Source organism: Daucus carota, chromosome 3 (genome assembly GCF_001625215.2).
Source record: "Daucus carota subsp. sativus chromosome 3, DH1 v3.0, whole genome shotgun sequence".
Classification (NCBI taxonomy): Eukaryota; Viridiplantae; Streptophyta; class Magnoliopsida; order Apiales; family Apiaceae; genus Daucus; species Daucus carota.
Window position 1 is genome coordinate 51,692,390 of NC_030383.2, and position 27,139 is coordinate 51,719,528.

Sequence of the window (27,139 nt, forward strand, 5' to 3'; positions counted from 1 at the left end):
GTGATTTTCAAATCATTCATCCAAAAACACTTTACATGAAAACTTAGTAACAAACTGCACCAAAATAATTCCCATTTGTTATCTGCAAACACATTCGAAAAATCAAAAGATACATACTACTTCCGTCCCATCTTATCAGATTCTTTACGCTACATTTTGACACGTATTTTGACACTCTTATAAAATATAGTGCCGGTAAAAGTTTTTTATATTAAAGAACTTCAAATTTATTAGTATATGTGTCAAGCCATTTTGCGTAGTCTTATTAATTTTATAGTAAAGTTACATATTTCCAACTACTACAGTAGCCATTAATCTAATATATAACATATATTAGATATTTAAATGCATCCATCGCGGTGTTTTTCCTCCTCGCTAATATAAACTCAAATTTATTTTTGGGTGAGCTTCTTTAGATCCAATAATCTGTGATTTCCAAATACCTTTGTGCTAATACAAATTACAAACTACAGTTTATAATAAATTCAGATATTTAATGATCGTGGAAGAGATATTCTTGTTGATAGACATATTGATGATACGATTTTATGCGTTAGAATTTTTCCAAGTGAAGCAATTCTCAATTTACATATGCGAGTTTCGGATACTGTTCGTTTTTTTTAGATTGTTTGTCATGTTTTTTAAATTATATGTAAAATATAATATAGTAATTTATTTTTAGAATTTTTATTTTTAAATAAAATATATGTTAAACATTCTAAATTATATATTATGAAAACGTTTAAAATACGCAGCAAAAACCTCTGTCTCATAGAGACGGAGGGAGTAGTTTTAAACTTTTAAGAGAAAAAAAAAATGATTTGTGAAGTTGAGAAAAAAGCCGTGAATAATACGGAGAGCCGAGAGGAAGTCTCCTGGGGCCTCTTGTTGTGCATGATCTTGGACTTAATCTGGTGGGCTTGACCATGATTCTCATGGAAACCTTATATGTTCGCCCATGGGGAGGGCGAACATATAAGCAGCCTTGTTTTAGTGTTCGCCCCTGAGAGGGGGTTTCATAAAAAAAAAAGCTTGCACATGTTCGCCCATAGCTTGATTGAATTAGGGTGGTCAGTTTTGTGAAGTGAAAAAAAGGGTGGTTAGTTTCGTAAAGAGGTTGTTCAGGGTGGTTAATAAATTGAAGGAGCCTGTGTTTCTGCCCGTGGCACCGAGAAATGTGTTCCACATAATAAAAATGTAACTCTTTTGTTTAAAAATTTTAAACAACTCCTACTTTTTACTTCCGTTTTTCTTGACCCTCATATATTCTTGATAAAAATATAGAAGTGCCCTTATATATAGCCCCTGTTTGGGCAACTGAAGCAACTCCTGCTTTTTACTTCCATTTTTCTTGACCCGTTTGTGTAAAATATGTAAGAAATATTTTAAGAAGTTACTTCTTTTCCAAACACTTTAATAACTTATAATTATTAATGTACTTCTTATTTCTACTCCACTCCTTTACACTTTTTTTAAACTAACCCAAACGACCCCTATAATTTGAGAAAAATAATGGTATTTTCTGAAAATTTACTTGATGCACCAGTAGTATGTGTCTATTGCACTAGTACTAGTATGTGAGTGACCTTAGGAAGCTTCCAAAACCAAAAGTTATGCTCTTATCTTGATGCTCTTTGAAAAGGAAAAAAAGCTAGCAGTGCACCAAACTCAAAACCTGTGAATTTGTTGGTATCCTTTCATGTGAATCATTAACACTTAGTCCATTACAGCTCAATATCACAAATAATAAATGTATTACATATTAAGGGAAAGCATTCTATAAAGAGGCACTCTCCTCATCCAACCATTTCTGCAACATAAAACTATTTCCTTATCAAATTGCCATAATATTATTCTTCAGCTCACAAAATGAAGCGTTTTGCCTTCTTCCTCGTCGCCTTACTTCTCCTGCAGGTATGCGTGCACACGCACACACATTGATTTCTTGATATAGTGCCATCTAGCCTTGCCTAACACTTGTTACGTTTTTCTACAAGGTTTTTACTGAAGCACTTCAGCCGGCTGGTGACCATAATTCTTCTGAAGTGAGTTACAACATCAATTATTTGGTATTTTAGGTTGATGAAAGAATGTTGACATCTCTGATTTATTATTGTTACAGATGGATGACTTAGACATCGAAGCGTCTCTTCTGAAGGAACATTATATGCATAAGAAAATCAGTAAGAGGACAACTTCTGTAGTTTAGCAGTTTAGACCCTGGCAAATTCTTCTCTATTAATACCAATCTTGTAATCCTAATGTGTTTGCGCGATGTGTCTGATTATTAACACAAATTACATGCCCTGGCAAATTCTTCTTTACATTAATACCAATCTTGTTATCCTAATTTGTCTGCGTGATGTGTTTGATTATTAACACAGATTGCAGCTACGCGTGTGCAAGAAGATGCATAAAATCGTCGAGGAAGAATGTGTGTCATCGAGCATGCAAAACTTGTTGTGCCAGATGCCACTGCGTCCCTCCTGGCACTTATGGCAACAAAAGTGTCTGTCCCTGCTATGCCAAGCTCAAGACTCATCATCACCAGCCAAAGTGCCCATAGTCACCTATATACTGTTTGTTATTCCCATTAAAAAGAAAACTCTGTTCCTGTTTTATTTATATCTATGTTCTTGTGTGAGAGAGGATAAAGTTCAGGGTATTTTAACTTTGGCCAAAAAGTTCTCTGTATCTACTTTGAATTGAGTCTTCCACATTTTAGTTCCTGAATGCTTAATAAATATTCTTTCCAATCTGAGATTCCATGTATCTTTTTATTTCCTGTTTTTATTGTGTAACCCGTTCCTAAAATCTTAAGATGTTAAGAATACATTACGAGTAATATATTATCTAATACGTATTTGTGAACAGTTTGTTTACACAAAAACAGACCACTTAACAAACAAACTAACGAAGCAAACTGAAACCACCGAGGGAGAAAGTGCTTAAAACCCAACATCTGCTAATAAACTTTAAGGTACTTTGGAGCATATGTATTACATTATTCAACGCTTCTCAACTTAAATTGTTAAACATACATACTGCTTTTCTTTTATAGTAGAAGATGGAATATATACTAATCAACAGATACAAAAACATTTATATAGACTATAGGACTAGAATCGAACCCAACAACGAGTGCATTGTGCCATGCAATCTCCTTTACAGTCAATATTAAAACCCAATACTTTCGGATTTCGTAGTAGAAGATTCCGTAAAGACTTCCCTTTAATTCCCCACTGCTTCTCCAAGACCTGCACGTTGTTCTTTATCTCATCTTCAAGACTACATCCAAGAACTTCTGGGAACTTTTTGAGTAGCTTTGTAAGATCTTCGTCCGAAAGATTTAAACTCCTTAGATAATTTAAGATACCATTTACAACATCATATTCAGGTACCTCTTTATTGCGATCTTCACCCCAATATGGTGAATGGACAAACCCAAATGCTTTTCCCAGTATTTTATCTTCCTCTTTGATATTAAAATTAAATGTAGAAAGAGCTTGCTTACATGAGTCCCATGTTTTCCTCTCTTCATCCGCCAAGTGCAAGTTACTGGCATTTGTAGTTGAATGTAATTTCCATTTCCTACATGAAAGCGAGGTACAGGTCACTCCAATCTGACTGGAAATATCATCACTAGAGAACTTCACATCCGATGAACTTATGTGCAGTGCAGCCACTACAAAATTTGTCTGAGACGATAAGAGGAAAGATGAAACAAATAAAAAGATATATTTTCAAATTAGAAGATAGTTTTAAATTATTTTGGGACCGAACAACCAAGTACCTTCATGTACTAACTACTAACTTTGCAAGTAACTAAGTATGGTCAGAATCAGATGATATGTCAAAACTTGTTCAATCACCAATACTCGTGACAACGTAAACAAATTCTCTAGATTTTTACTCAAAATAGTTATCAGTCGTGTTCTTTTTTTTCTTTAATTGCTTCTACATCAGTACATATAAACAATGTCAAGTTTGTTTGACTAAATAAAATTGTTTATACAGTTCTTTCTTTTAATTTTCTATTCTATTTACTAATAAACATTCACATGGTTAATTTACTTATAACTGTATGCATACTACTTGACTCAACACAAGTTGGAACTTTTCTAGTTCAATCATATTTGTTTAGTTTCCCAAAATATTTAAATCTTTTTGTCCCCAACAGATGAGTGCAATTTTGTTATGCTTACAGAAACACAGTTTTAGTGCCCTGTTGTAATTATTATCAGAATTGTATACTACACCAAGTTGTAAATCAACGAGAACTATTACCCCTTGTCCCCTAGATAACTTAATCTTCTAGAAATATAAAAGTTGGGTGGGAAGAGTGTGAGGCAACATAATAAACACAATAATAAGTAATGAGCTACAAAATCTGAACGATTACTTGTGCATCAGTTAAGGTTTTGAAAGGGGGGAACTGGTGAAAATAACATCATATCAGCTTTAATTGAGGATTATGATTTGATTTTGGGAGTTATAAATAATGAAGCCATTGATATGTTTGAAGTAAACAATAAGAGTGAGTGTGTGTGTTTGGAGACTGGGTGGTCTGTCAAATACTACCTAAGGTTGTGTTTTCAAGGGTGTCAATAATCAGATTTTAGTCGGACTGTCTTGTACTCTTTCTAGACTATTATAACTATAAAATACATCAATATTATAGTTAGCACAACTATAAAATTGTAGAAATATGCTAGCACAACTTCAATAAACATTCATACCAATATAGAAATTGTAAAGTATCTCCTTAATTAAAACCACAGTACTTACAGATGAAAAGCGATGCGTTCCAGAGTTAAAAGTAAGCAAGGGTGGAGCTAGTAAATGTCCTAGCATCCCTGGGAAATCTAGAAGTGAAAAAAAGGAGTTAAGACTCGAAAACTGACTAGATGATCAAAGAATCAAATATTATCCAATAGCAGATAAAAATTTTAAATCCCAATTAAATAATTTAAAGATATGCATAGATTTTGGTCAAAGGCATGATCAAGAAGTTTTCTTCGAAATTAAAAGTTCCAGCTACCTAGTGCAGGATGACCTACTTTTAATATTCAGTGTTGTCACTGATAATGTTGCTTGGACTCCGATAACAGGTGTCAGACACAACAAAGACACAAGTTTTAAACTAAAGATTTCTAAAAGTTGGTGATACGGATTCTATCCATATCTGGACATGCATGGGTACCAAGACAAGGTGGCATTGCTTTATATATGGATATTATCAAGTAAAATGCATATATTATCAGCTAGTTATTTGAATGCTAAATTTTAATTTATTCATCATTTATGCATATCTTGATTCTTGTCAGCTAATATACACAAATTATATACATTATATATTACACATATCCTTAAAATTACACAATATATTATATATAAAAACCCATTACATATATCTAAAACACATAATATATATAATAACTTAATCGCCACAATTAGTTTATCATAATACTGTCTTAAGAATTTTCATTTACATCAATATTAAGGAGTTCTCTTTCTCTTTTCTTCATCATTTTTCATCTCATATGTCCATCTCGTCCATGATCAATCTTTATAGCCGGATAGAATGTCGGACAACTAACTAAAGGACATGAGATGGAATCCATGTCGACATGGGCACAGAGGGAAAATATAAAACCAAGGAGTCCAAGTAATAAAGATCACCAGCAATATCATGCACATTGGCAAAAAACGTTTTGATGACAAACATATAAGATATGTGTGAATATCTACACACGAACATACCATACTGAAAGTAAGCTATAGTAGATTTTTGTTGACCATGACAATATTGTAAGCCAAGTCTTAGTACCCTACACATCTAAGAAGATTACGGGCAACCAAAAAGTTGTTTTAGAGAAATTTTATTAGGTCCACATTTTTTGAGATATAGTGTGTATATAAGCCCTATTCATTAAGTTAGCAGTAACCTCAAGTAAGTGGTGTTAGTGTTACCAGGATCATGACACGCCCCCGCTCCAAAGCCCATATTTGGGGTCAAAGAGTAGATCACATGCGCACATCTTTATGGCATACATATGCCTTCGTCTCCATAAAAAATTATGAGAATATTCCGGGTGGCAGGAGATCAAAATTGAGTTACCAGGATTATATTGTATATTCTAACACAATTATTAGAGCACAATATGCATTCGTGTCAGTAATAAATTATGAGAATATTGGGGTGTCACGGAGTTAAACTCGAGTCCTCTGCTGAGGATTGATACCATGTTAAGTGCTAAAACTTCAAGGTGTTAGGAGGGCTTACTAGCATATTGTTTATTCAAACAATTATATCTAATACTGGATGTTTAAAATTGTTGCGCACAATATGGCCTTTAATAAAAACCTCCACATTCGTCTTAAATTTAATGTCACATCAAATTAGATAAATAAGATATCATGCATCTGATCCACTACTAGGACAGGAATAACAAGAGTCAGATTATCATTTTTTTACAAGAAAAGAAACCAATTACTATTGTAATTTCAATCTTGAACATATATAAGTTAAGACTATTTCTTTCATAGAATTTAGCCATTAGTATATCAAACTGATTCAACTTTCAACTTTTGGGCATCAATATAGGTTTCAGATATGACAACATACCACAAGTGAACTTATTGTAGCCCATTAAATATCTTGGTTTGTTAAATTATACAATCATTTAGTGCCTTCTACCTCTGTTATAAAAGTTGGTGATTAATCACGATTAATCACCGATTAATCCTTGTTCCGTAACTCGTCGAACTAATTAAATCTCCGATTATTCAATTAATCATCTGATTAATCCCCGATCAATTCAATTAATCTCCGATTAATCCTTGTTCCGTGACTTCACCGATTAAGTCTGATTTTCGCATTTTACAACACCGCCTTCTACTACTTATGTAGGTTTTGGTAGAGTTGGTGGACAAACATAGTATCTAGAAAGGTCTTTGACATCTCAACATCAAAAGTCTCACCTTGTAGCCAATTATTATGTTTGTTTTTTCTTGGTAAGATCATGATTCATGGGAGTGAGGTGAAGGGATTTGAAGTATAAGATCCCATTTAGAGTAATGTTGTGTTTGGTTGGGGTGAATGAATTTGGAAGAAATGGAATGATACTAGACAAACTTGAGAAGGAATGCTATATATTTTCTTATCAAAACCCATCATACAAAATATGCATCCACTCACTTCTTTTTTTTCAAAACATCACTTCCTAGTTCCGAGTCCATTGTATTCATTTATTTCTACTTATCATATTGCAATTTCCTTAACCAAACACAACATAAGGTTTTGCCAAAGCGGTATCTAGCATCGTGTGATTTTCTCACTGTATGTATCTTAGTAAAAAGTCTCTTTCATCTGAACAACAAGCAAGTGCTTAGCAAATAAAAAAGGGTAAATTTTCCAAAAAAACAGAAATGGATGAATATAAGCAGAAGTGCAAAAGGCAGTTAGAGAAATCAGCTAAAACACGAACACCCAGCATAGATATAAGAGATAAACGATGAGATTCAGCTTCTTATTAAATTAACATAAGAATGGTGGGTTGAATCGAGAAAGTGGTAGAAAAGGAATAAAGATTTGAGAAGAACAACTGTTCTATTCAGCGTATATGTAGATAACATATCATTTCAAACCTTGTCATATTTATCTTTTTCTTCTTCTTTTAAAATCTGTAGTCTATTATAATAACTATATGTAACTGTTTCCTGTTACCATCATTGTTGACTTTAATCATCCTAACTTTAAAAAAGACTTTTTCCAGTATTTCATAGCTTTATTGAGCTAATTTAGGCAAATGAAATTTCCTCACAAAGTTATCAGGTCAAATTACAATAGTTTATGTCCGAAACAGTTGGCTATTATAGTAATCACCTAATGCATTTAAAATATGCGCGACCCCGCGACATCAGAACTCACCTCTATGTTCAATTTTATTGATTAGTTTACTTAATTTTTTAAGTATGATAAGAAAGTAGAGTGTGAACTCGTGATCTTGTCGCTATAAAAAAAATCTCGAGAAGCTGTGATGATGATCTCATGAACGTACAAATAAACGGTACAACATACTGGAAATGAAAATGTTATGTAAATGGAGCTACTCCAGATTGTTATCTTTGCCATCCTTGACATAAATGTAATATTAAACAAGGAGTGGTAAAATTTGGCATATCAATTAGTTGTAGAAATACAGACAAGCTCCGTTTTACTGATACAGGTTCCAGTTATTATGACATGATTAACGTGAATTGAATCACAAATCAGATGTCATTACCACAGCACATGAAACAGAACTTCTAACTAATAACAAGCACACCACATTCATTGGCTTGCTTTTGCCTAGAACTAACTGCTAAGCTCAACTTTTAACACTCTCTAACAGAATTGGAGATTTGAATAGAAAACTTTTATATCCTAATTCTGCTTTGCACTATAAAAATCCAAACTCTGTGAATGCTATAGGGGCGTCTTTTTTAGGGAGTTCCTGAATATATAAAGAGAACACCAAAGATACCACCTCATTGAACTCTGTCGCTGAAGGAAAGCTTCTAATCCTAGAAGTTACCTTTAACTCAAGCCTTTACCTTCCTCTCTTTGGGGAAACTTATACATTAACATATTTCTCTCACACATAAAAATTAAGAACTAATATAGTAGAAACTCAATAGAATAAAAAAGTACTAGTCCACTCACTTGTTTTCTTTCAAACCATCACTTCCGAGTTCCAAGTCCAACGTATTCGTTTATTCCTACTTATCAGATTGCATTTTCCCCGGCCAAACAACACATAAGGTTTTGGCAGAGTGGTATCTAGATCGTGTAATTTTCTTATTATATGTATCTTAGTAACAAAGTCTCTTTCATCTGAAAGACAAGCAAGTTCTTAGCAAATAAAAAAAAGTAAATTACCCAAAAAACAGAAATGGATGAGTATAAGCAGAAGTGCAAAAGGCAGTTAGAGAAATGAGCTAAAACACGAAAACCCAGCATAGATATAACAGATAAACGATGAGATTCAGCTTCTTATTAAATCAAGAAAGTGGTAGAAAAGGAATAAAGATTGTACCTGGGATTGGAAGATTTTCCGAGGAGGATTAGCAAGCGTTGAATCCACTGAACAACACCAACAAAGGGGTCAAGGATTGTAAGGAACAAAAATGACAAGAAGCTTCATTCATTGGCCGTTAATTGGTTACAAAGGCCATCCAAGTGTGGGGCCAGGTTAGATATATATGGGCCGGATATCTGTTGTGCGGTATAGGGTTAAAAATGGGGTGGGGAAAATGGGGAACCCGCCCCGAATGGGGCAGATCCGCCCCGCTAATATGGGGAATGGGGCAGTGACGGGGAATGATTTTCTGCCCCGCCAAAATATGGGGCAAGTATGGTATTTGTTGAATCCCCGCGGGGATTCCCCGCCCCGCCCCACATATATTTAATATAAATAAATAATTATATTTAATATAATATTTTTATTATATTTAATAAAATATATTTATTATATTTAATATAATATATTTATTATATTTAATATTATTATTTTTAATACACAAAACTATAATTTTACAATGTATAACATGTCTCTTTGATTTCTATTATAATTAGTTTTTTGCTTTTAATATACATGTCTCTTATATTTTTATTAAATTCTGAAGAAAAAATTAATTAATTTTAAAATAATTATTTAAAGGTGTAATATTATAGAAGCGGGGCGGGGCGGGGCGAAATTATATTAAGTCCCCGGTGGGGCGGGGATGGGGATTAAAAATAAATCCCCGCGGGGAATGGGGCGGGGATGGGGCAGGAAAAAATTATGTGGGGCGGGGCTGGGAAATGAAGTCCCCGCCCCGAACCCGCCCCATTTTTAACCCTAGTGCGGTAGTATCAGACTCTGATACTAATCTATAGTACTATCTATACTATCTATACTATACTATAATAAGCCAACATGGGTATAATTTGTATTCGTACAAAATTTTGGTATGGTCATGTCCGTTATAACTAGAAGTCTCTAGAGTCCAACATGTAGAGTTCTCTTGTCTTACATCATTAAACAGTTTTATAATTACTATACTATAATAAGCCAACATGGGTATAATTTGTAGTCGTACAAAATTTTGATATGGTCATGTCCGTTATAACTAGAAGTCTCTAGAGTCCAACATGTAGAGTTCTCTTGTCTTACATCATTAAACAGTTTTATAAAGTTTAAATTACAAACACATGTGATGTACTACAAGATAAACACTCTATCATTATTGTTTCAAATATAATTTATATTTAGTTAAAAAATTAAAAAAAAATTATTATTTATACTAATAATTTATAATAAAAAAAATATTGTTAAAGCTAAATTTATAAGAGTGAATATAATTGAATAAAGCTTCAATTCATCAATATTAAAACACTAATAAAATGATATTTCAATTTAAATTATATATAATAAATTCAAAATTATATAGTCGCCCGTGCTTTGCACGGGTTTAAGGCTAGTAATAATAATAATAATTAATAATATACGTGCTGAGTTGGGGTGTAAACAAACCAAACTGTTCGTGAGCTACTCAAACTCGGCTCGTAAAATATTCAAATTTGATTCGGTAATAATCGAGTCGAACTTGACCTCGAACTATTTGAATGTTTTATCGAACCGAGCTCGAGCTTCGAATTACTCGGCTCGTAAGGTTCGCGAGCCTTAACGAGCCTTTTTCTATTTTTTAATTTTTTTATTATAAAAATACTTTTACAAAAATATTTAATATTTTATTTATCATTTATATATTTAATCGAATCGAACTCGAGCCAAACCGATCATATTTCGAGTTTTTGTCAATATTTGGTGACTCGATTTGAGCTTTCGAGCCGAACTCAAGCCTATCAAACTGTTCACGCGCCGAGTTTCGAACTTGAAATTAAAGGCTCGATCGAACTCGAGTCTCGAACTTTTCGATCGAGCTCGAGAGTGGTGTTCGGCTCGATCGCATTCCTACTAGTCTAAATGATAGGAGCACACGATATTAAAATTTATTTTATTAGTAAGAGGAAGTTTGGCTTGATAGTAATTTTGTAAAACCGAGGGATGTTCCGAAAATAGTTTTGTAGCAATGTACAACTGTAAAAGTATTAAAAAAAAAGTTTATTAGATACAAGATAAATCACTTTAATAGTATAATGTTAACCAAAGTCTTAAAACTAGCCTTTAACAAAAACTACAGGAAATAGCAAATGCCCTACTGCGTCCAACTCCCAAATGCTGTTTACACCATCAAGTCATCAACTAACAACTTCTTGTCCACTGCCATTCACCACATGTTTTTAGTGTGCAACTTCAAATCTTAACGACCAGCTCAAGTTCCTTACCGAGTTGAGTTTCTGAACGACCAGCTCAACTAATTTACAACCCTTCCCCATATGTATCAAAAATTATTCTTATTAAGTTTTAATATTACTCTTGAACAAAACAGAAATATCATAATGGACCCTTATTCAACAACAAGACAGAAGATTGCCATTTAACTCTTTAAGAAGTCTCAAAATCACATTTCACCGCCCAACTAACACAAAATGTAATAGTGGGATTTGATTAATGTTATACAACAACAAATACACTTGTATAGTACAGGTTTACAAATTCCCTCCACAAATTTATCAAAGAACAAAATGAAACTATAAAATAATGGGATATAAAACAGATAGCTATCGATGTGGTGGGACTGGGTTGCCTCTACCATGCCTTGAAACTTAGGTAAAGAATGAAATATTGAATTGATACTATAATCACGAAGCTGAAAGTATGGAAGCAGGCAAGTGATCTTGCTCAATCAACCCCTGCTAAGAGAAATGTACATTTCCCAGTATATCTTCATGTAGAATGGTAATATACAACATCATTCTACAAACAGCGCATTATGTAAGATCTTCAGAGAAGATATCTTCCTGAAGCAACAACCTGTATGAGTGTGGCCAACTATAAAATGGTGACAAAATGGATGAGCTACCTGCGCAATACAAAATGCATATTCTACTCCGTAGCATGACCAGCAATATATTTGCTCTCTTCTGACCTGTGACGGAAGAGTTTTGCTATTCTCCGCCTCTCACAGTCCTAAAACACATTACAAAATAGTTAAAATTTTATGGAGCTTAGACCAATCTATTCATTGCTAGCAAAAATATTTAATTTACTAGGATTGGTAGGATAGAAAGCAATCCTAGGAACATCTGAAATGCATTCACACCTTGAACATATTAAGATAGAAAGGTTTGCTAGGATTCGTCCTTCTCAGCTTCTGATATGTGTATGCAAAACTCAACTGATCACGAGGAGTAAACCGCTCAACTTCATTAAACCAAAGACAGGAGAACAAGTTTGACATCGGTGTGTGTGCCCTTACAATGAAAGACCCTTCAGGAACATCTGAAATGCAGCAGTAAATATTTTACGTAAGCAATGAACTGGACATCACAGTCTACAAATTACAGCAAGATTCGACATAATAATGACAAAAGTGCAATAAGAAGGTTTACTGCTAGGGAGAAGTTTGTCTGGATCTGATGCATTGAATCTTTTCAATCCATCAGCCTGGTAAAATGAAAACTGTTCATCTATGATAGTATGATTGAACTTGTTGAGCTTCTTATTTTGGGCCACTTCTTCCCACACACAGTGGCGATCGTAATGATTTGAGATGGCATATTCATGACCTTTACGCCATAGAAAGTACTCCAAAATGAGCATAGGATCAAGCTGCAGACGTAGTTTGCTATCCAGCCAAATTGAATACCTAAGAAGATTGCATATGACATTTTTTAGATGTATGCACATTTGTCAATAATCTATATGCCTATCACATTCACTATGTTAACACTTTGCACGAAATTATTGTGATCGACATTTTGGTTCCAAATACACATGACAATGTTACAAATTATATACATATGACCTTGATACTAGCTGCTCTATTCAATGACCAATTAAAGACACACACACACAAACACACACACACATGCATATCATTATGTTCAGGCATGGCAAGAAAAGAAATGCATAGATGTATGTGACATATAGGTAAAATGGCAAGACTTTGAAAAACCAAGAAAATCATTGTATTCCAAGCAACTGGTTATGTCAAATGACTTGCTCTAATAATAAAGGTCAATCATGTATGACTACAGAGATGAGGCCGGCAACAAACCAAGAACTTTTGGTTATTAGGCTAGAACTATCCATTCTTTTGTTCAGTAATTCCTTCCGTCTAATTTTCTTAAAAGACAGAGATTAAGATTTTTGTGTTCAAGTCGGCCACAGCGATTAATAAGCTGACCAGCACAAAGGTTTCTGCCTGTCAAACTAATGACTCAATCTACATTATTCAATATTCTATCAGTTTCACTGGTTATAATTCCTTTATTTTTTCAGACTCATACTTGTGAGTGGTGTATCCTAATTCATTCTTCTTAAACTTGCATAATTAGGACAGTAAAGATTCCTTGAAGAACAACAGACTCATTTGGTCTCTACAAATTATAATAAAATGATTATCCTTGGTGTACCCATAAAACCAGAACCCCGCGATACTGTATTCATAATATGTACGAGGAATCAGAAAATGAGGAATAATCAGAGCATTTAAGATTATTTTAACATTGTCACCTCAGTCTTAAGATAATTTTAACAAAAACCAGAATGATAAATCACAAGCAAAAACAGCCAACAGGATAATTGAAACACAAAGATTTCAGTGGAAACCATCAATGCTAGGTATTTCAAAGAAAGCCATCTCCTGTTCGTCTTTCTATATTTTAAAATTCTCACCAATAATGAAGAAAGTATAGCCCTGCTTAAAGAACTGATAAGAGGGAGGCCCTATCCAAAAAATCAGAAGTGCAAATTGCGTAAGCGAAGCCGGGATCGCAACTAGCAAATTTCTAATTTCACACAACAAAAGTTCTTCTGTGGAGGGAATCACATATTATTGGCATTTTCAAAATACGGTTATCCTGACAAAAAAAGGAAAAAATAACAAAGAAATCGGCTATGACCCCCCTAACATGAAAATGATACAAGCCCATTTTTTAGATTTATTTAAGGCAGTGCTAACTGCGGATCAGAAACCTCAAGTTATTGAGCAGGGTATTATATTCAAGAAATACTGGATCAGAACATAGTCACTATAATCATGGTTGTTAAATGTCATTGATTTGAGTTATGTGCCTAGGTGATGGGTCTGGATAAAAATATTAAGACCTATTATGTCTAAAGGGCTGAGCTTTATAGTTGGAGAAAATCTTTTCATGCGATATATATGATAATAGGATGAAATTATAACCAGCGATATGCCTACAGTACATCAACTGAAAGATTATTTCATCACAATTAATTAAGCCACTAATTGACAGATTCGTACTTCCATATCAGGCCTACTTTACTGTCAACTTTCTAAAGAAGGAATTCTGTTGATTTGAGGACTAATAGATGGATTCTTGTACATTTTAGTCTGGGTATGCTACACTCGCTGTGGCTGTGTGGCACACTGTTTCTTGTTCTGTTCAATATTTTCTTTCTTCTACGCCACAATATAAATTACGATAATTCCGGTGGTAAGGCTCACTTGTAAACAGAACTTATAATAGATATCCTAATCTCCACGTCTACCATAAATATATGCCAGAATTAATTACCAGGCAATCTATCACAACAGAATCTAGTAGAATAAATGCAGCATATTCCCATTTTATATGAGTGATGATATTTCACACACATAGAGCTGATGTGAGGTTTGAACAATTAAAATGTCTAATATTGAACAGAATCGAGTGAAATACATGTATACAGCAAATGCTAGAATTGCTTAGGACGAGTTCAACTTGCTAATACTGAGAGATGGTCAGATGATTGTTGAGGATAACACTAGTTCAGTATGCTTTTCATTCCATGCAAAATAATTGTCATCATGTTGTAAAAAAGGCAAAATCAGCTTAAAAGTTAAAAAGAAGGAAAGAATGCAACAGAAATCAATAATCTCACTAATTTTGCTTACCTTGCAGATGGAAAAAGACGGTGCGACAAAAATTTTGGTATCTTTCCAACTCTACGCATATCAGTATAAGGCAGATTCTTCACCATTACAATCTTCCATAAACCAATAAACCCTGTGGTGTCTGGCCTGTGCCCTTCTGAAGAAAGGGTGTGCAGAGTGATTTCATCCATAAACATTACAAAGCAGACATTTTTCCTTGACAGTGTAGAGACCTATAGCAAAATTGGAATAGCATGTGAGAAGAAAAATGAACATCTAAATCCAAAGCATAAATAATAGGAAAGAAGATAACAATCCTGGAAGCAATATAAGAGGATAACTTAAGTGCAGCAATCAAATAACTTGTCACATGGAATATACAGTAGAACCTAATGTGGCAATACTCTATACAAGAATAAATTCCTTACAACAATAAGAAGTTATGACCCCAACTCTATTGCTCCGTAAATATAACCTACTTTTAGGAATAAATTCCTCAAACAGTACTAGTATTTTTTCTGGTCCCAAGAACATTACTGCATAGAGGTTCTACTGTCCAACTAAGACTCTGTAACACACTACAACTTTTAAGTTCTCCTCGAGTAAACGTTGAGAGGAGAAACGTGTCATGGTAAAACTACAAATAATTAAAAGTTTATTGGAGCGCGGACTAGGGCTATCAGGTCTAGCCACGTCTCAATTCTTAATATTTTTTATTAAAATATCTTTTATAATGACCACATATATCAACTACTCTGAGTCGACGCATATTATCTACGTATACACTGGTCTGCTTCCAAAAAAAGGGAGACACAAGGGAGCAAAAGCGCACATGAACAAGATAAAGAGTAGAAGACAATCAAAATTCAGTAAGATTGCTTTTGGGAACATGTACTTCATTTCAAATTTTGGATTTCAAATGACATAGTTTGAGGTGTCATTTTAAATTCTCAGCTTTATACTAATATTTGAATGCCCTGGATTTCAGATGAAATTCAAATCCAACTTTTTGTGTGTATCCAAACATGTCATTTGATAAAATCCAGAATTTCAAATGAAATTTAAGTTCCTAAACAGGCCATAAGATTAATGTCCATACTGTTTTGCCTGTTGGTACTCTCAAACGATCCGAATTTCCAAAGATGCATGAGGAGACTGCAATGTGGCAACTGCTGAGGTATTTTGAATCATCTTCTCCCAAGTCGAATCCAGTACTAGGAGATCCCTGTGGACCTCTCACAAAGCCACAATTTATTTTCTGATCCTGTGCGACATATGATTCCTCCCTTTCTTTTAAACTCTGATGCCCAGCAAATCTTGGTTCCCACCACTGTTCTCCACTTATATTCTCTTCAGTTTCTCGATATTGCAATGAAAATCGGGAGAACTTTTTACTTTGTAGGGGCTCTACTAATTGTGAAGTAGAATTTGATATCTTCATCTCACAGGAACCTGATTAAAATAATATCCCCAGCATTTACATTATTATCTTCCAAGCCAGCAGAATTTTTAGAACTATTCTACCACAAAAAATGTTATTACACTTTTGAACTCAATAGTGTGATTTTCTAGAATCAACTGTTTTACTTTTGTCTCTTACTTGTTTGAGGCCAAGATAGTTTGACATCTGTAACATACAGAATCTCAATAAAATAGAAAATTTTATTGCGTAATTATCATGGAGTAACTATAAAACTAAATTATTAAGACATCTTCATATGACTCAAAGATGGACGAAATTAATGTGCAGAAATTTACCAGAAAATTTGTGCCGTTTTGTCTTCTTCTTGGAACCTGATCGCTTTTCAGAACTAGACCTTTTTGAATATTGATTGCCAATAACACTGACATGCCTGGAACTAACCTTGAGTTTATCCGAGTTTAGAGAGCTTAAAGAAGAATTTTCTTCAGATACATTGGATGAAGACTCTTCTACATCCTTCTCTATCATCTGCCTCTTTTTTTCAGAATCTCCTACACTAGAAGACCCTCTAGGATCTACACCACGAGATATTGGTACTTTATAATTCTCCCCCTGTCCAAGATCATTATATTCATAATCTTCAGATCTTGAATCATGTAAATCAATACCATCATCATACTCATCATCAGCATCGACTTCCTCGGTATGGATGCCATTAGCTGCATCATTTGATAGCTGATTTGTATTCTCGCCTTCACTTTTTAATCCCTTGACGCTTTTCAAAGAAGCTTCATACTCAGCTTCATACATTTTTAGTTCATTACGACCAGCTTCATTATATAAACCAATGCCTTTATGATCAGTAACCTTGCGCAGTTCAGCAAACGAAGACTTCTTGTCACTGTTCATCCCTTTACGAACATTACCTGTGGACCCATCCTGAACACCCACAGTAGAATGCTCCACTGCCTCCTCGTCATAGTCTTCATCCCTTCTTCTATCATCCTTGTCCCAATACCGTGAATCGCGGCCATGAGTTACTGAACCCTGGCCAAATTCTAGAACCTTCAGTCTGTCAGTCCGTGTTACATTTGTAAGAAAATCTGTATCATTTACCACACCATCATCTGGAACAGTATAATCATTTATTCCTGAACAGAAAGTATATAGCAGGGTCAGCCATAAAATTATAGCAACAACAGTTTCATGTTAATGATGTCTTATATATTGGATGACACACAGTGTGAGTGACATGAAACAGAACAGGATTAAAATTAAAAATTACAAAATTTAACGATAAAGATGATGAAACTATTACACAATTAAAAAGATAAGGATGAAACAAGGTACTTCAAGCGCATAAAAACAGTTTCCCTCGGCTTTCTAACTGCAGAAAGGAGAAAATATGTAATGGACCACAATCTACAATTACATAAAGATATAATTCAACCACATCAAGTCCTACATTTGTAAGGAAGTACAATACTTTTATTATGTTAAAAATAAGACCTCGTCTACTTGAGAAGAAAGAAAAATATTCCAGAATGCTAACACAGATCCTAAACTAATACTAATTTTCTAAATTCACACGATTGCCTAAAATTTCTAATGATATATTTTTGTTTAGAACCTAGACTTGTGTTCAAGTCTTTCCATAAATACAACAAAATCCTAACTATTATTAATTTTTGTTTGCTTTCCCCATCAGAACAATATAATTTAGCCTTTAGATATAATTCTTGCACATATATCGAGTTGTAAACATATTTGGCAGAATAAGGGTGAACTTGTTAAATAAATGCTAATAGAGAAGGGCACAACACATAACCCGCCATATACCTTAAGCAGAATAACTATTTAGTTCTCCCACCCCGGCAGATTAATATCAAGTAAATAGCTAGTTTGGCTATGCGAATGAAATAATAGTAATAATGATTGTCATATGTAATGATTTGAGTCTCCAGAAGAGGGTCAAAGTAGCAATTCATTGCCTAAGTATTACGCTAACCAGTTCATCTTTAAAATAGTGTCACACAAATATACCTCAATATGTAAAATACTTGGAAGTATTTCATAACGTGCCAGGTTGAAATCGTGGTAAAACAGGGCATCAAGATGTTGTCTGCAGCATATATGCCCAAGAAAATAACATGGAGCAAATAAGTGTTTACTTAGTTATGATGAATGAGTTAGAATTTTGGTACACTCATTCTCAATGTGAATACCGATTCACAGAAAGAACTTATGCAATCCAAGAAAACATTTTACCTAATCTGATATTTGAATTCTTGATACAACCATTATCCCTCTACCCAAATGTCCAGGAAAAAATTTAATATGACATCAGATTAAAACTCAAAACAAACTATGGCACAAGCATAAAAAAAGTCGCATGAAATAACCAGTACTCTTATAATGACCGCCGACAAGGTACAGATGTGCTATAAAAAAATCTGCACTATAAACCACCAGATAGGTAAATAGGAAGACTGCCAAGTATAAGCACTAGCATTTTGTAGCTCGGGTATATCAATATCACCAGTAGAATACCTACTAACAAATTCTCTGTGATAAAAATTGTATAGACCAAAATGAATCCAGACTTCAGAGCAAAGTGATTTGGCTAGATATAGAAGCAATATACCTAGTTGGAAGATTGAGCTAGATATCAAAAACAACAATAAAATATTGAAGGTACCGACTTTCTTGGATAAAACGAGTTAGTTTATCTATTTTTGGTATCCCTATAAGCATTAACTACTTTCAAAAACAAAGTAGTAAAGAACCATGGTACAAGTTTAGTAATAGTTTTTCTACTTGTTCCTTTTAATTTAAGTTTAGGAAAACAACTCAAGGATGTGACCTAACAAAACAGTCTTTTACATTATTTGAAACCTCTACTTGAAGTAGGAGTCGTTAATTTTACAGCAAACACAAATAACTCCCCAAAACATTCCACACAAAAAATTGCCTCGATAACACTTAATTCCATAGCAAATGCTAATTAAACAGAACAAGGAGATAATGATGTGATTTCCCATAATGTGTGGTGAATGTGGATTATTAACAAACAATACAGAAAGAAGTACATAGTAATTTAAGTTCTTGTTATTTGTTAAACATAATCCTGTAAAACTAGTCACGATCGAGTAAAATATGTAACTAATCGATTAATCATATCATCCCAATTTTCATATTCCAATTGAAATTCTAAACTAACTCAAGTGATCATATATAACAAGATTTGTACAAAAACGAAGTAAAATTAATCAAAGCGGATCGGAAAAATCGAGAAACCTTTATCAGCAGAGAGATACACAAAAGCCAAAACAGAGACAACAAAAGCAAGAGCGAGAGTGAGAGCAACAGCTAGGGCACTAATTGAGATCTTGCGACCGCGAAAACCTCGGCGATAAAGTCGCGACTGCTTGTGCTGTTGATTCCCAGCACGAATCCCGATGGAAACCTGATCGTATCCACCGTTCCTACTCCAAACCCTATCTCTATCCGAACCAGATTGCCTGTGCTGAGCCATCTTTCTTCTACATTGTCTTGTTACAGTTCATCTAGATGAATACGTATAGGCTAGCTGTATCTATAGGTTGTTTTCTGTATGTATAGCTCAATAATAATCTTTGTAATTGGGATCGCAGCTCTTCAACAACTCATCAAGATTCAACAAGATGATATCACGGATTTTAAATTTGTTTCTTCTTTTTCTCATTTATTTTGTTCGTCGTCGATTAACCAAATTTATTTTATTTTAACTTTTTGAGATCTTTTAGAGTTTGACATGTGATTCTTTTAATTGTTTTTGTTCATTAATGAATAATGAATTGAAATATAATTCATAAAATTATATATTATATATATTTTAATATGATTTAGAAAAAGGTTGGAAACCGGCACGACTAATCATAATTTTTGAATTTAATTATTAAATATGTGAAACTAAATAATTATAAACATAATTTCTATTTTATAATATTATAATCACTTGACCACAAATCATCATTATGATAATTATCAAAATCAATTTCACAAACATGTTGTTTCAACCGGAAATATTACAAACTAGAAATCTTTTGCACTCTTCGCATGATTTGTGAGTACAAAAATCCCTTTCTAAGCATAATTTTTTGATTATGGTTACGTAAATTTTATATCATAAATTTAACAACTGATAGTTGATATAATAAATTTAATACCAATTTTCCTTCGCGTGAAAAAAATGTGCATAACAGTCTAAACTTAATTTATTTTTTTTCAAAACACAACATAAAATTATATGAAATCCTTGATAGAATTTTAAAATATTATTGGCTGAAAAGTACATTTTGATAGCTTAATGCAAAAGTTTTATTTTTTCTCCTAAAAAAAAATTTTATTTTTAGTATGATATCATATATATTTGTTTATTAAATATTGACACAAATATTTTATTTAATAGTAACTAACGAATTTTTCATTGTTTAAAATTTATGTTATGTTAAAATAACGGTCATCTTATAACTACAATAACTTGTGTACGGTAGTTTAAAATTTTATTTACATTTTATTTGGTAATTAAAATATATTATTGTTGGTTGGCCATTACAATCCATTTGACAATTTAACCCGCTGTGATAACCCCAGACTTAGTAATCTTCAAATCTTCATCTCTTAACCTTCTCTTATAAGACTCTAACCTTCCAAACTTGTTATACTTTTTCAGTTCTTGATTTTTATTCCATGCTTCAATTTGTTTTACCTGTATTTTTAATTTATATTTGAATTTGTTCTTGGTTGCATGTAATGGTAGTGAAGAAAGTGACCGAAACCATGGATATTACTCCTAAATTCGTCAAATTTCTCAGAGAATCAGAGTTGGTTGACAATGAATTGGTAAGTTATGTCATTAATCTTGGTTGCATGGAAGTATTCCATTTGATTTGGCCTTATTTGAGAATTTGTTTTTTCTTTTTTTAACGGATTACACCGTTGCTTTGGGCGAAAGTATAGAATTTTCCTACGGTTGTACAGTTGTTCTTCCGTAATGGTTTCAGCGTTTAGGTTGGATATGACAATGATGAGGGTGTGCTTAAAGGTGTGCGTAAGTTTTATCGAGAATTTGGTTTGAAAAGAGGCCAGACATCATTGTTCGAGTATGTGAGCATGTACAACTTCAAAGTTTTCATTATCAGAGCTGATTTTATAGAGATCAACTATCAACTAATTCCTCCATCTATTAATTCGGGTCTTACTGAAGAAGGTATTTTACTTTTTACCTTGATTTATTTTTATGCTTTGATTACTAAATAGATCAGTTTTCATTGTTTATCGGTCTATTTAGTTGTTAAGCATGATGGATGACTGAAGATTCTGTATTTTCTTAGTTGTGGGCAGGAAACTGTTGATGAAGTGGTTAGTATAGTCTTACTTCAACTATAGACTAACTCATTTTGAATAATGATACTCGATTATCCTGATTGTTATAGTAATTACTTTTCCCAATGTTTAGGTTGTACCATTGCCTTTTACATCTGGTTCTGGTAAGGCTATTCCACCGACAATGGGATACATTTTGAATAATGGGACTCGATTCCTTGATACTGTCATGCGGCATGAATGTAAACCCGCTAGTTTGTTCCGACTTTCTAAGCTTTACTTACGTGAAGTTCAAGTCCTGGTGTTTAATTATAATGGTGAACATACTTTCAAGATCAATATCATTGATCTATCAATGAATAAAGGACTCCAATCTGCTGAGACTGGGGAAGATGGTATATATGTCATTAGTTTTGTCTTGTTCTTGTAATATGAATCACTTAAATATACTTTACTTTAATTATTGTAAATTACGTTTCTAGTTGGAACTTCTGTAAACACTCCAATGTTATCACTTATGATCCGACCAATGTACCTGCTTTGAAACTGAGATAAAACCGTTTCACATGTTGAAATACGCCCACAGAATGGTAAAGTTATTCCTTACTTTTAAATGCATAAGCCCTTGATCTTATTCTCTCCCATGGATTTTATTTGTTAACATCAATGTTTGGAATATCACTGGACATTCCTCGTTTGTTCAAAGGATTGACTGATTTTTGGGGTAAGAATGAAATCATAAGAGTTTTCAAAGGTAAGAGGTGCTGGACATTGGCTATTAAGAAAAGGGATGACTACAAACGTCCAACAATCCATGATGGTTGGATAGAGATCAAGGATGCATTAAAACTTGAAGTTGAGGATGTGTGTGTTTTCAGCATGAAGGAAAAGAACATAAGACAATTCATTGTCCAGGTTATTAAGAGGATGTAGTTTGTTTTCAATTTGTCAATGTAGTTTATGATGTTGATGCTTAACTATTCCTGTCGTTCAAACTGTTTTTCTCATTTTAACTTCAATCTGCTGAGATTGTCGTTATGTAATGAATATGTTTAATATGGTCATGAACGACTATTTAGAGGAAGTACAGTTTGAAATAGTAAAGCAATAATTCTTATCTTACAGAGTTTCCGTAGTAGAAATCACTGACATAAATAAACCATCAAATTAAGTTGTTGGGATTGTTTTGAGTTGACTTATCTTCTTCACATATAATATTTTGAAAAACTTTAATCAATATTAGATAATCATTAAATAAGAACATCTATTGATCTAATTATATTCAAATTTAGTATACCTTAGGTCATTACTGTTAGTTTTCGTTGTAGTCTAATTGCGAAAGCTCATCAAGATGGTCGGATGATGATGGCTGTTAATGACATTAAGATTTATTCTTAATATATAAAAAACAGTATAAATAATATTAACATAATTAATGTTTTCATTGTTAAACTGTGTTGTATAGCATTCACTTTGTTCCGCCTGATAATTCCGTTGAATTTTAGGTTCCTCATATTGAAATCCTGGGTAGATGTCAGCATCAATGAATAGATAATTTTTCTTCTCTATGTTGTCGTTACTGATTTGAAGCTTTATAGTGTATCTTTGACCTATTATAACTTTAAATTCTCGTGGAAAGTTTAAGTGCTGGAAGCATATAAAAAGAATACGAAATTAAATAGATTAACAAATTAGTGATGATAAGACATATTATTAATTCTTATAAATAGAATACCTCAGCCTCCACATCAAAGCATGTTCCTTCCAGCAATCTTCTAAAGGCTTTGTCTTTCAATCTAAGCCTTATGTCTCCAGTTTCATCTGATCCAGTTAATTCAATGATGAACCTTCATCATATATCGAATTTTTGTAATTATGTAAGATACTAACAGTTTGACTATAATAATTAAAACAACTCTTAAAATTACTTTTTGTTTGGTTCTAGAACAATTCTCTGACATGAGCTACAAAAATAAATCTAGATCTTTTTTAAAAACAGTTTCATAGCAGGAGGTGCATACAAAATACATCCATTGTTCTTTTTCTTGTCCAGCCTTTATGGTTATCTTCTTGACCACCTCATCCTTAGTCACAGAGTAATAAAATGTGCCATATATGTCTAAAACCTAATTACTTCTTGAATAAAAACCTAATTTATGTTTTAAATATTATTCGCAATCCAACTACAAGATAGACAGTGAAAGGTGGTTGAATACAATATATAAATTTTCAAAATATTTCTAATTTAAAATCTGAAAATAAAAACAGAGAATTAATAGAAAAATCTCTTCTAAAATCAGGTAGGATTGTTTTCAACCTAGGAGGTTTTTATGAATCGAAGAACTTCTATGTTGTTGAACATAACTGCAAACAACTGAAAGAATAAGATTTAGCCTCACAATTGCTAACAAATTCTCTTCTAAAAAAATACACATAATAAAAGTGATCTAATTCAGTTATATATCCTAAATTGATAATTCTTCTATACAAAGCATGTTCTATGTTACTAAATTTAGTAAGGACAACTACCATGTGCATTCCTTTGAGTTCTTCATCTTTCGAAATATTTGACTTGCGACTAATTACATTCTTGAACCTTCCAGATTTGCAAGAGTAGAAATAAAAAGCTTCGAGTTCTTCAAAATATTTCTAAGTCAAAAATTTGTCTTGGCTTTCAAGTTGTTCTATACACTTTTCTGATCAACCCATGTGATTCTTCTCAAATTTAACCGTGTTGTTGTCAACCGCTAAGCTTTAAAACAGCCGTTGATGAGTCATTTGAGTAGCCGATGATAGCTTATTCACAAATTCGCAGTTGATAGCTCAACTTTCACTAGTCGTTGATTTATCTTGATAGTAGTTGATGGATCATTGTTCTTCATCGATTGATAGCTTGAATTTATCCTTTGATATTCACTTCATTGAAGTAATTTACATGACTTCGAATATTTATAGTTTGTTATCCAAATTTCATATCTATTAATTGAACAGAAGCTGCATTCGTTGATCAATTATTCTATCAATTGTTAACATAAAAAGTACTAAACTTGTTACAAGATCCTCATCTGTTGATGAGTTACCTGATTAATAATTACTACATATATTATGTTATTCGTTGATTAATAACATTTACTTATACAAAATTATATTAAGTGTTTAACTAATAATCAAGAAACATCATATTCCTACTGTTATATTCTTTATATTTTACATCGATTAACCAATCATCTAATCATATTAAAAATAATTAAAAAATTAGATGTTCAAATTTATTTTATGTTATCACTAATATTAATCCATGTCAAGTCACATGTGATTTGTAATTTGGACGGACCTACAAGACTACAACAATTGCTAAAAAAATTTACAACACAAAGGTTATCTTCTCAAGAGCACAATGATTCCACATCAAAGAGAGAATATAGCATTAAGGTAAAATGTATCTAGGTTGCTTTTTTTTTTTTTTGAAACCAAACAAATTGCATTCAACTTAAACAATCAAAAGAGAGAGCCTCCAACAAACACGTAGGAGGAGACGTGAAAACAATATTGGAATTAGCTAAACACGAGATTCTAGCAATAACATGAGCTACCCTGTTAGCATCTTTCCGAATGAAACGAACAGAAACCGATGACAAGCTCTGGAGTTCCTGTTTACACTCTTCTACCACCTCACCCACCTCCAGTAGGTTCATCTTGTCTTCCAAGATAGCTTTGACACTAAGTAACGAGTCTGATTCCACCAACACCTGTGTACTACTGAATTGTCCTTCCTTAATCCATGACAGAGCCTCCCTAATCCCTACCATCTCAGCCTCAAAAACAGTCTCAACCATGGGAAAACACGCAACCTTACAAGCAACAAACGAGCCCAAATGGTCCCTCATTATCATTCATACAGAAAAGGTCTGAGCATTCGGAAAAACAGAGGCGTCTACGTTGACTTTATAGGCTCCTGGTTCTGGAATTTGCCATTTACTCTCAGTCATCTGCACTTCTAATCTACGCTGAGGGGGACTGAACACATGTTTTTTCTTGGCTTCCAACCATTCTGAGTACATCTTAAAGCTGCTATCCATCGCATAAGCAGGGGTAACAACTTTTCCCTCCCACACTTTCTTATTACGCCAAAACCACACCCCCCACAGAATAATACAAATCTTTGTTACTTCCTCCGCAGGTGCAGAGCTGATCTTCTCTAAGAGCCAATCATGAGCATTCTCGACTTCACTCCAATCATACCATAAGCCCACATGACGCCAACATTCAACAGCAAATTGACAATCAAAGAACAGATTGCTTTTAAAACCTAACATTTAGTTTGACTAGTTACATTCTAGGAAAGTTTACAGCCAATCGCATATGAGAATAGATGTTGTCACTTGAGTGTCTAAGCAATATCTCACACACTTGTAAGTGATCCATTAGTTCATACATTTATAATATCTTAAAAAAAATGCAGTTTAAAATTTATTTTTAATTAGTTATAGCATCTGAAACTATGAAAATTTAATTTTGATAAAATACTAATTCTTGATTGTTCTTTTATTTTCAATAAACTGCTATAGCATAAATCTTGTCGATTGTTGTTCTAACATAAGATTCAAGAGAAATAAGAGTCTCAATCAAAAGGTCGACCAACTAAGTTCAAAAAGAGAAGTCCCTCCATGATTGGTGGAAGTGAAGCTAAAAGAGATTATAGAATCGAAATGGTATAAAGATCCAAGATTAGATGCTTCAGCTACAATGAGCATGGGAACTTCGCAATCGAGTGTCATAAGCCAAAACATATGAGAAAATGTGAAGGTGTCTATGCATGATAGTGAACTGAAAGCCAAATATGATGCATTGTTGAAAAAGTAACATGGAAGAATATATGTTGCTAAAGTTATGTGTTTGGATGACTTTGACGATGAGGAAGACCAAAAGTATGTAAATTATCCTCCCATGTTCAATAACCACTCAGGAATAAGCAACCATTCTTAGATACCATCTCTCACTATAATTGAGATGCCATATTCTCAATATAAAAGAACTATTGAAGAGTAAAGTTCAAAAGTGTTTAATCTACATACCAACTTATTAGCTACAGTTGAGGAAACTGCTAAATTATTTAAGATCAATTCTAAACTATCTACAAAATTAATGCTTTATATTTACTTCGTCTCATGATACTTTAAAAAACAAACTGTGAAAAATTATTTTATCACCATATTACAGAATATTTTGAAAAAGAGTAATATTTTATTTTATTCCAATTTGATGAGTTTCCAAAATATATATTTAGCTATTTTCCAGGTCATTGGATATTGATAA

At 33.2% G+C, this 27,139-nt stretch overlaps 3 protein-coding genes and 1 long non-coding RNA gene across 5 annotated transcripts; 1 reads left to right on the forward strand and 3 right to left on the reverse strand.

The window, feature by feature from the left end:
• Window positions 1-1,737: 1,737 nt before the first annotated feature.
• LOC108213262 (gibberellin-regulated protein 9) lies at window positions 1,738-2,761 on the forward strand. Its single transcript, XM_017385038.2, has 4 exons — window positions 1,738-1,914; window positions 1,998-2,045; window positions 2,123-2,183; window positions 2,385-2,761. Exons 1-4 carry the CDS (start codon window positions 1,870-1,872, stop codon window positions 2,564-2,566), a joined length of 336 nt encoding a protein of 111 aa, XP_017240527.1. The 5' UTR covers window positions 1,738-1,869; the 3' UTR covers window positions 2,567-2,761.
• Window positions 2,762-2,945: 184 nt separating this feature from the next.
• LOC108210920 (uncharacterized) lies at window positions 2,946-9,241 on the reverse strand. The gene is made up of 3 exons (XR_010290008.1): window positions 9,081-9,241; window positions 4,789-4,865; window positions 2,946-3,698 (listed from the first exon to the last, which is right to left on the reverse strand). It is a non-coding gene; the product is annotated as an uncharacterized LOC108210920 (long non-coding RNA).
• A 2,284-nt stretch (window positions 9,242-11,525) lies between these two features.
• LOC108214986 (uncharacterized) lies at window positions 11,526-20,191 on the reverse strand. 2 transcript variants are annotated; one of them, XM_017387273.2, is made up of 7 exons: window positions 19,754-20,191; window positions 16,792-17,607; window positions 16,133-16,485; window positions 15,055-15,266; window positions 12,542-12,798; window positions 12,253-12,431; window positions 11,526-12,119 (listed from the first exon to the last, which is right to left on the reverse strand). In XM_017387273.2, exons 1-7 carry the CDS (start codon window positions 19,989-19,991, stop codon window positions 12,036-12,038), a joined length of 2,139 nt encoding a protein of 712 aa, XP_017242762.1. In that variant the 5' UTR covers window positions 19,992-20,191; the 3' UTR covers window positions 11,526-12,035. The 2 variants fall into 2 exon arrangements, with proteins under 2 accessions (XP_017242762.1, XP_063945387.1); XM_064089317.1 differs by lacking the exon at window positions 11,526-12,119 and having other exon boundaries at window positions 12,247-12,431; window positions 19,754-20,135.
• A 5,525-nt stretch (window positions 20,192-25,716) lies between these two features.
• Window positions 25,717-26,139, reverse strand: LOC135151571 (uncharacterized). Its single transcript, XM_064090115.1, has one exon. The coding sequence runs from the start codon at window positions 26,137-26,139 to the stop codon at window positions 25,717-25,719; it is 423 nt and encodes a 140-aa protein (XP_063946185.1).
• Between the last annotated feature and the right edge of the window lie 1,000 nt (window positions 26,140-27,139).